Source organism: Leucoraja erinacea, chromosome 8 (assembly GCF_028641065.1).
Source record: "Leucoraja erinacea ecotype New England chromosome 8, Leri_hhj_1, whole genome shotgun sequence".
NCBI classification, from domain to species: domain Eukaryota; kingdom Metazoa; phylum Chordata; class Chondrichthyes; order Rajiformes; family Rajidae; genus Leucoraja; species Leucoraja erinaceus.
The window spans coordinates 24231191-24244128 of NC_073384.1; the positions used below are offsets into that span (position 1 = coordinate 24231191).

The following is a 12938-nucleotide window of genomic DNA, read 5'->3' on the forward strand; positions in this document are numbered from 1 at the left end:
CAGTGCCAACAGTTCTGTGGTATATGTAAGATTTGCCTTCCTGAGAGTTGATCTGGGGAAAGCAACCGGCCTGGATGGAATCCCAGACTGCGTTCTCAGGACCTGTGTGGACCAGCTGGCAAATATTCACGGACATCTCTAATCTCTCCCTACTCTATTCTGAGCTCCCCATCTGCTTCAAGACCATTATTATCCCTGAACCAAAAAAAGTTACATAGTGTGCCTTAATGACCACTGTCCTCTGATGTTATGAAGTTATGAAGCTCATTAAGTCATTTAAGAGACAGGTGATGACACACATTAACTCCAGCCTCCCATGCAGCTTTGATCCACTCAGCCTACTGCTGCAGCATCCAAACAACAAAGGCTTCTTCATCTGACACTTATATTGACTATAGCTCTGCCTTGAACACAATCCCATCCAAAACCCATCTCCATATTCCTACACCTAGGGAACAGCAACTCTGCCACTGGATCCTCAATTTCCTAACTAATAGACCACAATCAGTGAGGATAGATGACAACAAATCCTCCACAATAATTCTCAACACCAATGCAAGGATACATTCTCAGTCCCCTTCCATGCACACTATATACTCATGACTGTGTGACTAAATTTGGCTCAAACTCCCATCTACAAGTTTTCAGGTAACAACACTATGGTGAGCTGAATCATGAACAATAACGAGATGGAGTACAGGAAAGAGATAGAGAACTTAGTAACATAGACTGAGGACAACCTCTCCCTCAATATCAGCAAGACGAAGGAGCTAGTTATCGACTTGCGGAGGAAGTGCGGTGGGGTACATGCACCCATTAGCATCAATGGTGCCGAAGTGGAAATGATCGAGAAATTCAAGTTCCTTGATGTAAATATTACCAACTATCCGTCATGGTCCAACCACATTGATGCAACACACAAGAAGACATACTAGTGCTCTACTTCTCAGGAGACTGAGCAAATTATGCATGTCCAGATTAATACACATGTTTACAAATGCACCATAGAAAGCATACTATCGGGTTCCATTGCAGCTTGGTTTAAGAATAAATCTGCCCAAAACGGCAAGAAATTGTAGAGAATTGTGGATGTAGCCATCACACAGACTTTCACCGTTGACTCAATCTACATTTCACACAGTTATTTCTATATAGCCCAGGAACTATAGACCAGTAAGCCTTACATATGTAGTGGGTGAGTGACTGGTCAGGATATCCTTCAGAGGGGTGAACCCCCGAAAAGCACCTGGATCTGATGGTATACCCGGCCGTGTTCTAAAAACCTGTGCGGACCAACTGGCTGGATTTTTCACAGACATTTTCAAGCTCCCACTTCTGAGGTCTGAGGTCCCCACCTGCTTTAAAAGGGCATCAATTATACCAGTGCCCAAGAAGAGTAAGGTGACGTGCTTCAATGACTATCGACCAGTGGCACTAACGCCGGTGATGATGAAGTGCTTTGAGAGGTTGATCATGGAGGAAATCAACTCCTACCTCGACAAAAACCTGGACCCACTGCAGTTCGCTTACCGCCACAACAGATCAATGGTGGATGCGACCTCACTGGCCCTCCACTCCGCTCTGGACCACTTGGACAACAAAAACTCATATGTCAGGCTGTTATTCATAGATTACAGCTCGGCATTTAACACAATCATCCCCTCCAAGCTGGTTACCAAACTCGCAGAACTGGGTCTCTGCGCATCCCTCAACAATTGGATCCTCGACTTCCTCATTCACAGACCACAGTCTGTTAGTATTGGTGGAAATGTGTCAGCCTCGATAACAATCAGCATGGGAGCACCTCAAGGCTGCGTGCTCAGCCCTCTGTTGTACTCACGACTGCGTAGCCAGTCACAGTGCGAACTCCATCATCAAGTTCGCTGACGACACCACTGCTGTGAGGCGTATCACTGATTGGGATGAGTCAGAGTATAGAAGAGAGATCGAGCAACTGTCCATATGGTGCCAGCGCAATAACCTGGCCCTCAACACCAGCAAAACCAAGGAACTGATTGTGGACTTTGGAAGGAGTAGGAGGGGGACCCACAGCCCCATTTATATCAATGGTTGAAAGGGTCAAGAGCTTCAAATTCCTGGGCGTGCTCATCTCTGAAGATCTTTCCTGGTCCGAGAACACTAATGCAATTATCAAGAAAGCTCATCAACGTCTCTACTTCCTGAGAAGATTACGAAGAGTCGGTTTGTCAAGGAAGACTCTCTCTAACTTCTACAGGTGCACAGCAGAGAGCATGCTGACCGGTTGCATCGTGTCTTGGTTCGGCAATTTGAGCTCCCTGGAGAGGAAAAGACTACAGAAAGTAGCAAACACCGCCCAGTCCATCATCGGCTCTGACCTTCCTTCCATCGAGGGGATTTATTACAATCGCTGCCTCAAAAAGGCTGGCAGTATCATCAGACCCACACCATCCTGGCCACACACTCATCTCCCTGCTACCTTCAGGTAGAGCATACAGGAGCCTGAAGACTGCAACAACCAGGTTCAGGAATAGCTACTTCCCCACAGCCATCAGGCTATTAAACCTGGCTCGGACAAAACTCTGATTATTAATAACCCATTTTCTGTTATTTGCACTTTATCAGTTTATTTATTCATGTGTGTATATATTTATATTATGGTATATGGACACACTTATCTGTTTTTGTAGTAAATGCCTACTATGTTCTGTGTGCTGAAGCAAAGCAAGAATTTCATTGTCCTATACAGGGACACACGACAATAAAATCACTTGAACTTGAACTTGAGTATTCTGAGAAACAAGATATATATGTATTTGGGTAAGTATGGGCTGATCAGGGATAATCAGCATGGTATGGTATGTGGGAGATAATGCCTTACAAATCTCATTGGTTTTTTTAAGTAGCCAAAAAGGTTGATGAGGACAAAGTCATAGACGTTGTCTTTATGGACTTCAACAAGGCATTTGACAAGGTTTGTTACGGTAGGCTGCTCTGGAATATTAGATTGCATGGGAACTGGAAAGAGGTAGCCAACTGGATAGAGAATTAGCTTTGTGGATGAAAGCAGAGGTGATGGTGCAAGGTTGTTTTTCAGACTGGAGGCCTGTGACTAGTGGTGTGCTTTAGAGTGTGCTGGGTCTTCTGCTGTTGGTGGTTTATATCAATAATTTAGATGAGAGTTAGGAAAGCTTGATTAGTAAGTTTTCAGATAAGGCTAAAGTGGGTAATATTGTAGATAGCGAAGATGGTTATCAAAAATGTTTAATGAAGTTTAATGCAGATAAGTGCGAGGTGTTACATTTTGGAAAGGCAAAGTGAATGGCAGGGCCCTGGGGAGTGTTGTGGAGCAGAGGGATCTGGAAGTGCAGAAACATTGTACCTTGAAAGTGGCATCATGGGTAGATAGGGTGGTCAAGAAGGCTTTTGTTATATTGGCCTTCATCAGTCGGGGTATGGAGTATAGAAATTGAGATGGTATGCTGCAGTTGTACAAGTCGTTGGTGAGAATGCTTTCGGAGTATTGTGTTCAGTTTTGTTCACTCTGCTATAGGAAGGATGTTGTTAAGTTGAAAAGAATGCAAAGAGGATTTACGATGGTTTACGAGGACGTTGCCAGGACTTGAGTGCCTAAGCAATAGGGGGAGGTTAGAATAAGGACTAGGACTTTATCCCTTGGAGCGCATGAGGATGAGTGGTGATCTTATGGAGGTGCATAAGATCATGAGGGAAATAGAAACGGGAAATGCTCTACCCAGAGGTACAGGTTGACACTGCTGTTGTTGTGGCCCACCACCGATAGGACGCACTCAGTCACCGTAGAGCTCCCTCTTCCCAAACCAGCTTCCACTTCTTCCTCTCAGTCGGCGCTTTGTCCACCTCCTTGTCCACTGCCCCCAGCTTCTGACTGTTAAGTACAGTAATAGTACCTGCCTCTACCACATTCTCGGGCAGCATGTTGCAGATAACTACCACCTTCAATACATAATTGTACTCCTCAGAATCTCCTTTAAATTTTTCCCCATCCATTTTATAACTACACCCTTTAAATCGAAATTCACCTGCGCTGGAAAAAACACTCTGCCTATGCTAGTTATGCTCCTTTGATGCTCCCTAGATCAAGAGATGCAGGTGAATGTTTACAAGATTCTAAAATGAATTCAGGTACACTCTCTAAAGGGATAATATTTAATGTATGCATTTTTAGAATCTTCCCGAAGAAAAGTATACACAATTGGGGGGAAATGCTGAGAGGGGAAAAGTGATTTCAGTAACATTTATTCAGCATTGAGAATAGACCCTAAAATAAAACTATCGCCCAAATCAAAGAAGCATTGAATGAATATGAAAAGACTCAATGTACAGATCGCACTTTTGTCCTTTCGGGTGACATCTGATATAAATGTCCACTGTCCTACTCAAGATGGATAAAATATAAAAGGCTAATATCAAATACCAAAATCAGTGTGTTTAATCCTGCGATCAAGTTTCAAGGAAACAATGAATAGTCATAAAGAAGCTTTCCTGATTCCTTACCCTCCGTATTTGGATTAATTATGAATGAATACGTTTATTGGCCAAGTATTCACATACAAGGAATATGCCTTGGTGCTCCGCCCACAAGTGACAACATGACATACAGTGACAGTCAGGAGTGACACATAAAACATTAAATTTTGTTATAATTATAACAACAAATATATAAATTAGGTACCTTACAACAAACTGACTACCTGGTTTACATCTCTTTCTCATTTTCACTTTGTTGGCATCCTATTTTATTTGTATTTACTTTAACGAAAAAAGAATCAGGAAGAATCCAGTTGCTAAAAAGATGCAGAGTGACATTCAATTATTCCTTCTGAGAAGACTAACAGAGGGTGTCTATACTGTGAACATCTCCTGACTCTCCGCAGCTGCATTTAGTTTGCAAATCACCCAATTCTAATTAATTTTTTATCTTGTAAACACTAAAATTAAATCAATTCAAGTCCATAGTCAGAAGTATATTTTTGGCAACCAAGTCTAACTATTGAGCCAATAAACACTCATGGTGTCACAATGTGTACCTTTAGATAAACTAATCATGAAGTATTTAGCCACTACCAAGAGTAAGACAGCACTGGCAGCTTGTTCCATACACCCACCATCTTTTGTGTGAAAAGGTTACCCCTCAGATTCCTATTAAATCTTTTCCCCTTCACCTTGAACCTATGTCCTATGGTCCTCGACTCCCCTACTCTGGGCAAGAGATTCTGTGTATCCACCCAATCTATTCCTCATAATTTTACACCCCTCAATGAGATCACCCCTCATCCTCCTGCACTCCAAGGAATAGAGATCCAGTCTACTCAACATATCCCTATAGCTCAGACCCTTTAGTCCTGGCAACAACCTTGTAAATCTTCTCTGAACCTTTTCAAGTTTGACAATATCTTTCCTATAACATGGTGCCCAGAACACTACTCTAAATGCAGTCTCACCAACATCTTATACAACTGCAACATGACCTCCTAACTTCTATATTCAATACTCTGACTGATGAAGGCCAATGTGCCAAAAGCTTTTTTGACCACCTTATCTACCTGCGACCTTCGACCTTCAAGGAACCATACACTTGCACTCCTAGATCCCTCTGCTCTAGCATTCACTGTGTAGGTCCTGCCCTTGTTAGACATCCCAAAATGCAACACCTCACATTTATCTGCATTAAATTCCATCAACCATTCCTCAGCCCACCTGGCCAATCGATCAAGATCCTGCTGCAACCTTTCACAACCATCTTCACTATCTGCAAAACCACCCACTTTTGTATCATCAGCAAACGTGCTAATCTTGCCATGGATGTTATCATCCAAATCATTGATGTAGATGACAAACAGTAACAGGCCCAGCACCGAACCCTGAGGCACACCACAGGTCACGGGCCTCCAATTCAAGAAGCAACCTTCCACCATCACCCTCTGCTTCCTTCCATGAAGTCAATTTGGTATCCATTCAGTTATTTCTCCTTGGATCCCATGCGATCTAACCTTCCAGAGCAGTCTACCAAGCGGCTCCTTGTCGAACGCCTTACTGAAATCCATGTACACATCTACAGCTCTGCCCTCATCAACCTTTTTCATCATGCCTTCAAAAAACTCAATCAGATTTGTGAGCCACGACCTCCCACGTAACAAAACCATGCTGACTATCCCTAATCAGTCCTTGCTCAACCAAATGCCTATACAACCTATCCCTCAGAATACTCTCTCGTAACTTTCCAACTACAGATGTTAAGCTCTAAAGTTCCCAGCATTTTCCCTTCTGCCCTTCTTGAAGAGAGGCACAACATTTGCACCAACCTTTCCACGGAGGTCAAAGTTATGTCGACTTCCAATTTCTTCACCATAGGAAATTTCCAAGAGGTCATCAAAAAACCATATTCACGGATTAATAATTTAATCTACTTTGATTTCATTGAGCAGTGAGTAGCATCTTGGGTTAGCATATGTTAGCATTGCTGGCCTCCCCTGAGGTGGGCAACCTAAACTACAATCAGGTGCCAAGGAGGCTTTTGCTGATAAGCAGCACAATGGTGTAGCTGGTAGAGTTGCTGTCCTACAGTGCCAGCCAACCAGGCTCGATCCTGACCTTGCGTTGCTGACTATATGGAGTCTGCACGTTCTCCCTGTGACCGTGTCGGTTTTCTCCGGGTGCCACATCCCAAAGATATGCGGGTTTGTAACCAGATTAATTGACCTCTGTAAATTGTCCCTTGTGTGTATGGAGTGAATGCTAAACGTGGAATAACATTGGAACTAGTGTGAACGGATGATCCAATTAATATTTAATAAACAAATGATGTAGTAGTATTGGTATTGGTTTATTATTTCATGTGTACCACACGACAGTGAAAAACGTTCTCTTCTGTGCTATTCATGCAGATCATCCCAAACACGAGTACTTCAGGTTGCGTAAAAGAAAAAATAAACAGAGTGCTGAATATAGAGTAGTATCTTCCCATGAGGGAGCTCAGAAAAGATTGATTGCTTTAGGATTCAGTTTACAGGCTTGTGCGTGATGTAGCCTGCTCACAGAAGTGCATCGAATATAACTGGGGTCTCAATACTCAGGATGTTGGCCTGGGAAGACGACACAGATAGACACAAAATGCTGGAGTAACTTCATATAGTTATATAAGTTATATAGTAAGATGCAATTTTGTGTCTATCTTTGGTATAAACCTGCATCTGCAGTTCCTTTTTATTACAAGACAACGTAGTTTGTTTCACTTGTCCATTCAGAGAATTTGGAGGATTTTTCAAAAGGAGACAAGTCCAAATATGGCAACAGAAAAGGCTCCCTGCTGTCTGCCACTGGGAAAGTGATTGCCAGGGTTCTTCTTAACCACCTCCTCACTAATACAACGCATGATTAAAAGTTGCCTTGTTTGCAGGCTTCTCCATCAAAATCGTAGACAGCCACTTGCACCAACGTGCATTTTTGCTGCCAAAAACAGTTTCACTAACCAGTTTTGCTTCAAAATACCCAAACAAATGTAGTTTATTTGCATGAGATGGACACAAATATGTAAGGGGATTGCACCCATTAATTGCTGTCTAGCAAAGTTTCTGACACTAAAACATGAATTTTATGGTGTTGTTATTTCCTTACATGAATACTGTTATAAAATATTATTTATATATTTCAACTTTAACCTTAATGCACTCTCATTCTTATTCTACTCTCTACAACATAATACTTAAAAAGTTAGTTACAAATTGTGCATTTTACTTCCTGGTCCTACATCTGATGAACTTAGTCATGTTGATAATATCTACCAGAGAGTCCATCATTGTTTCCATCTGTTTTGTAGGCCCTTTGCACTTCAGTAAGTTCACATACAAGCTTTTGGTGCCACATAGGGCTTCACCATTTAAAATTAAGATTTCAGGATGTTGAATCTTTAGCAAAGGTTGGGGAAGGTTAGGTACTCGCTAGAATTTAGAAGATTGAGGGGGGATCTTATAGAGACTTACAAAATTCTTAAGGAGTTGGACAGGCTAGATGCAGGAAGATTGTTCCCGATGTTGGGGAAGTCCAGGACAAGGGGGTCACAGTTTAAGGATAAAGGGAAAATCCTTTAGGACCGAGATGAGAAAAAATTTTTTTTGGTGAATCTCTGGAACTCTCTGCCACAGAAGGTAGTTGAGGCCAGTTCATTGGCTATATTTAAGAGGGAGTTTGATGTGGCCCTTGTGGCTAAAGGGATCAGGGGGTATGGGGAGAAGGCAGGTACGGGATACTGAGTTGGATGATCAGCCATGATCATATTGAATGGCGGTGCAGGCTCGAAGGGCCGAATGGCCTACTCCTGCACCTATTTTCTATGGTTCTATGTTTCTATGTAAGTGCACAATCAATACACACCTCAGTACAAGCGATGATGGTGGTGTGCTGCACTCAGCACGTACCAGGTCACATATTTTCAGCAGATTCTGTAATAGCCAGGATGTTCTCTTTCATTCCAGGCTGAAATCTGAGATTCACTGATGAATCTAACACAAAGTTCCAAACGTTTGGTCAATAAACAATAGACCATAGACAATAGGTGCAGGAGTAGGACATTCGGCCCTTCAAGCCAGCACCGCCATTCAATGTGATGGTGGCTGATCATCCCCAATCAGTACCCCGTTCCTGCGTTCTCCCCATACCCCCTGACTCCGCTATCTTTAAGAGCCCTATCTAGCTCTCTCTTAAAAGCATCCAGAGAACCAGCCTCCACCACCCTCTGAGGCAGAGAATTCCACAGACACACAACTCTCTGTGAGAAAAGATGTTTCCTCGTCTCCGTTCTAAATGGCTTATCCCTTATTCTTAAATTGTGGCCCCTGATTCTGGACTCCCCCAACATTGGGAATATGTTTCCTGCCTCTAGTGTGTCCAAACCCTTCACAATCTTATGTTTTAATAAGATATCCTCTCATCCTTCTAAACTCCAGAGTGTACAAGCCCAGCCGCTCCATTCTCTCAGCATATGACAGTCCCGCCATCCCGGGAATTTACCTTGTAAACCTACTCTGCACTCCCTCAATAGCAAGAATGACCTTCCTCAAATTGAGGTCATTCCTCAAAGTTTGAGATGCAAACTCTCCTCATGGATCCTCTACATGATCTGACAGAGAATCTGAGAGTCGATTCATTTAGAACTGGAGATTTTACAGCCTCAAGGAAATAAAGTAGAAACAAATATGTATTTTAATTATTTGTGCTTGCTGTCTGCATTTTAATTTCTTAATGTTTCTGTTTAAGTTCTTCTTTAAATTCATTTGATGGTTTGAAAGATTCTGAATGTGAAGGATATGTAGACTGAGACCATAACAACCATGAGAATTAATACCAAATTTAACAATTTCAGGTAACTATCATTTTCCTTCTCCCTCCACAAATGCCACTCCCTCCACTAACTACAGTTTTTAATTATGTTGACAGCTTTGATCTTCACCCTATCAGTCATTCCCTCTTCTTTCCACCCTCCTCTCTCTGCAACTGAAAAAACATTGGGTTTCATACTTTTTCCGATTCTGACGATGAATCTTTGACCTGAAATGTCAATTCTGTTTCTCTCCCCACTGTTGCTGCTTGAATTGCTGACTGCATACAGAATTCTGTTTCATATTCAGATTTCCAACGTTGCACTTTTTTGATCCAATATTATGCTTGTTCCATTTACACATATATCCAGACCTTCTCTAGCTGCTACCGCTCATCCCCTTTCATTTGCAACCTTCTGCATCTGTGCACCCTGTTTTCCCTGCTCCCTTTCACTGTCATGGGATTTAGAAAGTCACTGAGGCTGTGACATTGATGGATATGATGACTGTAAATGGTGAGAAGCGGAAATACTGAACACAGAGGATAGACCTGGAGTCAAGAAAAATCCATATAGAAAAAAAAGGTAGATAGTAGTTCCACTAAAATTTCAATGCGAACGACAAAATGAAACTGCTATTCCAAGGAGAGAATACATATAAAGAGCCAAATACAAATTTTCTGAAATGGGAATATGCTGTCCAGGAATGCAGAATATGCTCCATCAACTAACACCCATTATTTAGATAAATTCAAAAGGGGTATAAATGTCAAGGTAAACTTGCCTTTTAATATCATCCCTGCTTGTATCCAAATGGTATCTGTGCAATTGAAACTCTGATCCTGAAGAGAACAACAGAAATTTGTCCATATAATAGAACTGAGCTGATCGTGCTGGCTTTGAAAGTGTCTCAGGTCCCTAAAAGAGAAAAAAAAACAAGCAGTTACTTTTATATAATTGAGATTCAGAATTAAGAAAAACATTCAGCATAGTTTAAACAACTAAGATGATTTAGTTAAGATATTCTAAAGATGGAATGGGTAATATTTCAATGAAGCACACATTGGGAAGGATACCCACATCCAGTAGTTCCTGCTCTGTTTTTCATCATTTAGGTGTGAGTAGTGGAAGCGATGAGCTGTTCTGTGGCAAGAGCTGGAAGTAATTTCCCTATGAAATTGGGGACAAGGGAAGAGAGTTGCCTTAATGGGCCATAATGGGCCTGTTCCACTTAGGCTATTTTTAGGCAACTGTCATAGTCGTAGCAGGTCGCCGAAAAACCGGAGACTGGACCCCCCTTCGACATAAAATTTGAAATAAAATCATTACATTAACAAACAAAAAAATAAAGTCTGCACCGGCGACAACCTACGTCACCTGGTGACAACCTACGTTAACCTGGCGACAACCTACGTTAAACTGGCGACAACTACGACAGCACCTACATCATGAGAAATCAAACAACGCTCATTGGCATCAAACACACTGTCCCCGACTGTGTCCGAAAATTTTCAACATGTTGAAAATCCAGCAGCGACCAGAAAGACGCTACGACTCTTTGGGGCAACTGAGGAGACTACTCACGACCATACAGGCGACACCCCGGCGGCCATGTGGCGACAGCCTAGTCACCTGTAGTCGCCTAAGTGGGACAGGCCCATTAGAATTTTTGCAGGGCTATAAAGAACCAAAAATAATTATGGTAACAAAGCTTTTGGCTCCATTTGCCAAGCTAGCTCTCATACACCTTATAACAAGGCTACCCAATAACTAATACCCATGGACAAATCTAACAAAAATTCATTGATCTGTTCGTACACTAACAAGTAATTCAGATTGCACATAAGATAAAACATTTCACTCTGTTTTTCCAAAGAAAGCTTATATTGATGCATTGATTGAAACCTTTGGGGAAAAAAGTAGGATCAAGCTGCAACCAAACAAATTCTGCAGCTACGCAATTCTCATGTCACGTTAGAGTTGAACTTGATAAATGAAGCATAACTGGTGAAATGTTAAACAGATACTACACTAAATATGTAATGTTGATTCATATTTTAACATTTGGACATTCTTTTGTTATACAATTTTGTTCAATCGGAAAAATAAGGGGGGTATAAATATCTGGTTAGGAACACAATTGGCCAACTGTACAATCAACAGTCAAATCCATAAATATGACAATTCCTGCGCTCCAAACCACAAAAATTGAGTTGAATTGAGTTTCCTTTATTGTCATTCAAACAAGTTTGAATGAGATTTCGTACCATGCAGTCATGACAGAAAAAAAGCAACAAAACACACAATTAACACAATTTAACATAAACATCCATCAAAGTGAATCTCCAGGCACCTCCTCACTGTGATGGAAGGCAAAAAGTCTTATCTCTTTCTTGCTAGTTCTCTCGCTGCATAGATGCGATCGAGGCTCACGATGTTGAAGCCCCCGCCGGGTGATGGTACATCCCGCGGCTGATTTTAAGCTCTGCGAACGGGCCGATTCAAACGCCAAAACCACTAAATGTCATCTCTAAAGTGAACAATTCTGACATCCCATATTATTTAATACTAAAAATGGTGCATTGATGTCCTGGAATTTAGTGAATCTTGGATGATGGGAAATATGGTGATAGGAAATATGAAGGTTGAGACTTATCTCTTTGGTATTTTTTCGTACGCCTGGTTCAATCCCTCAGGAGATTAAGTAGATAACATACAGCATAATATATAAACTGTGATAGAATAGGCACAGTGAAGTTTTCTTTTATTTTATGTTATTAAATCCCTGTGAATTAAAATTCTCCATTTGTGATAGAGCTTTTCGAACTACAAATGTTAATTAAGTACAAACAAATAAAAATGCTTTTCACTAACTGAATATTATCAAGACCCACAATTCAGAGTGAGTTATTAGGTTGTTCTGTCAACACAAGGCCAAACCTTGAAACATTCTTAATGAATTACATGTGCTTTTGAAGGGGAAACTTTCATTTTTACATATTTTGATGATATAACTGAAAATAGTTTTATTAATGGAGATTTATGAATTTCAACATTCAGCAAATCAATCATTGTGGATTTCAACATGAATGTTGCATCTGCTTTGAATAAATATACACTTAGCAGGTTGGGTCAATTGTTTTCCAGGTCTTATGAAGTACTTGGGTTGCATTATCAATTAGGAGACATGTTTTAGCTTTACCTCAGCAATTACATCGATAGTTCTACTTTTACTTACTGGATATAACCTTTAGGATCAAATTGAACGGTTTAATAGTAAGATTAAACGAGTACTTACCAGTATGAAGTTTGATCTGTATTTTATGAGGAGTTACGGTGAGGTATTACGTGAAGAACCCAGCTCTACTGCGCATGCGGCATACTTCGAAGCAGCGGTGTGAAATCACAGGATAGACACAATATTTGAAGTAAGATAGTAAAGATCACGAGACATCAGTTTATTAGTTTGATCTATATAATGAGGGTGGGAGCGGCGGGCACGTAATACCTCACCGTAACTCCTCATAAAATACAGATCAAACTTCATACTGGTAAGTACTCGTTTAATCTTACTATTTTACTTCGGAGTCACGTGAGTGATTCC

The 12938-nt window shown here is 41.2% G+C and overlaps 1 protein-coding gene across 2 annotated transcripts in view; it reads right to left on the reverse strand.

Moving 5' to 3' along the window:
- The window catches only part of wdr27 (WD repeat domain 27), a 398117-nt gene that overhangs the window by 322230 nt on the left and 62949 nt on the right, over window positions 1-12938 (reverse strand). For both annotated transcript variants that reach the window (XM_055639235.1, XM_055639236.1), the window contains one exon: window positions 10119-10252. In XM_055639235.1, coding sequence (XP_055495210.1) covers window positions 10119-10252 — 134 coding nt within the window. The remainder of the gene's footprint in view (window positions 1-10118; window positions 10253-12938) is intronic.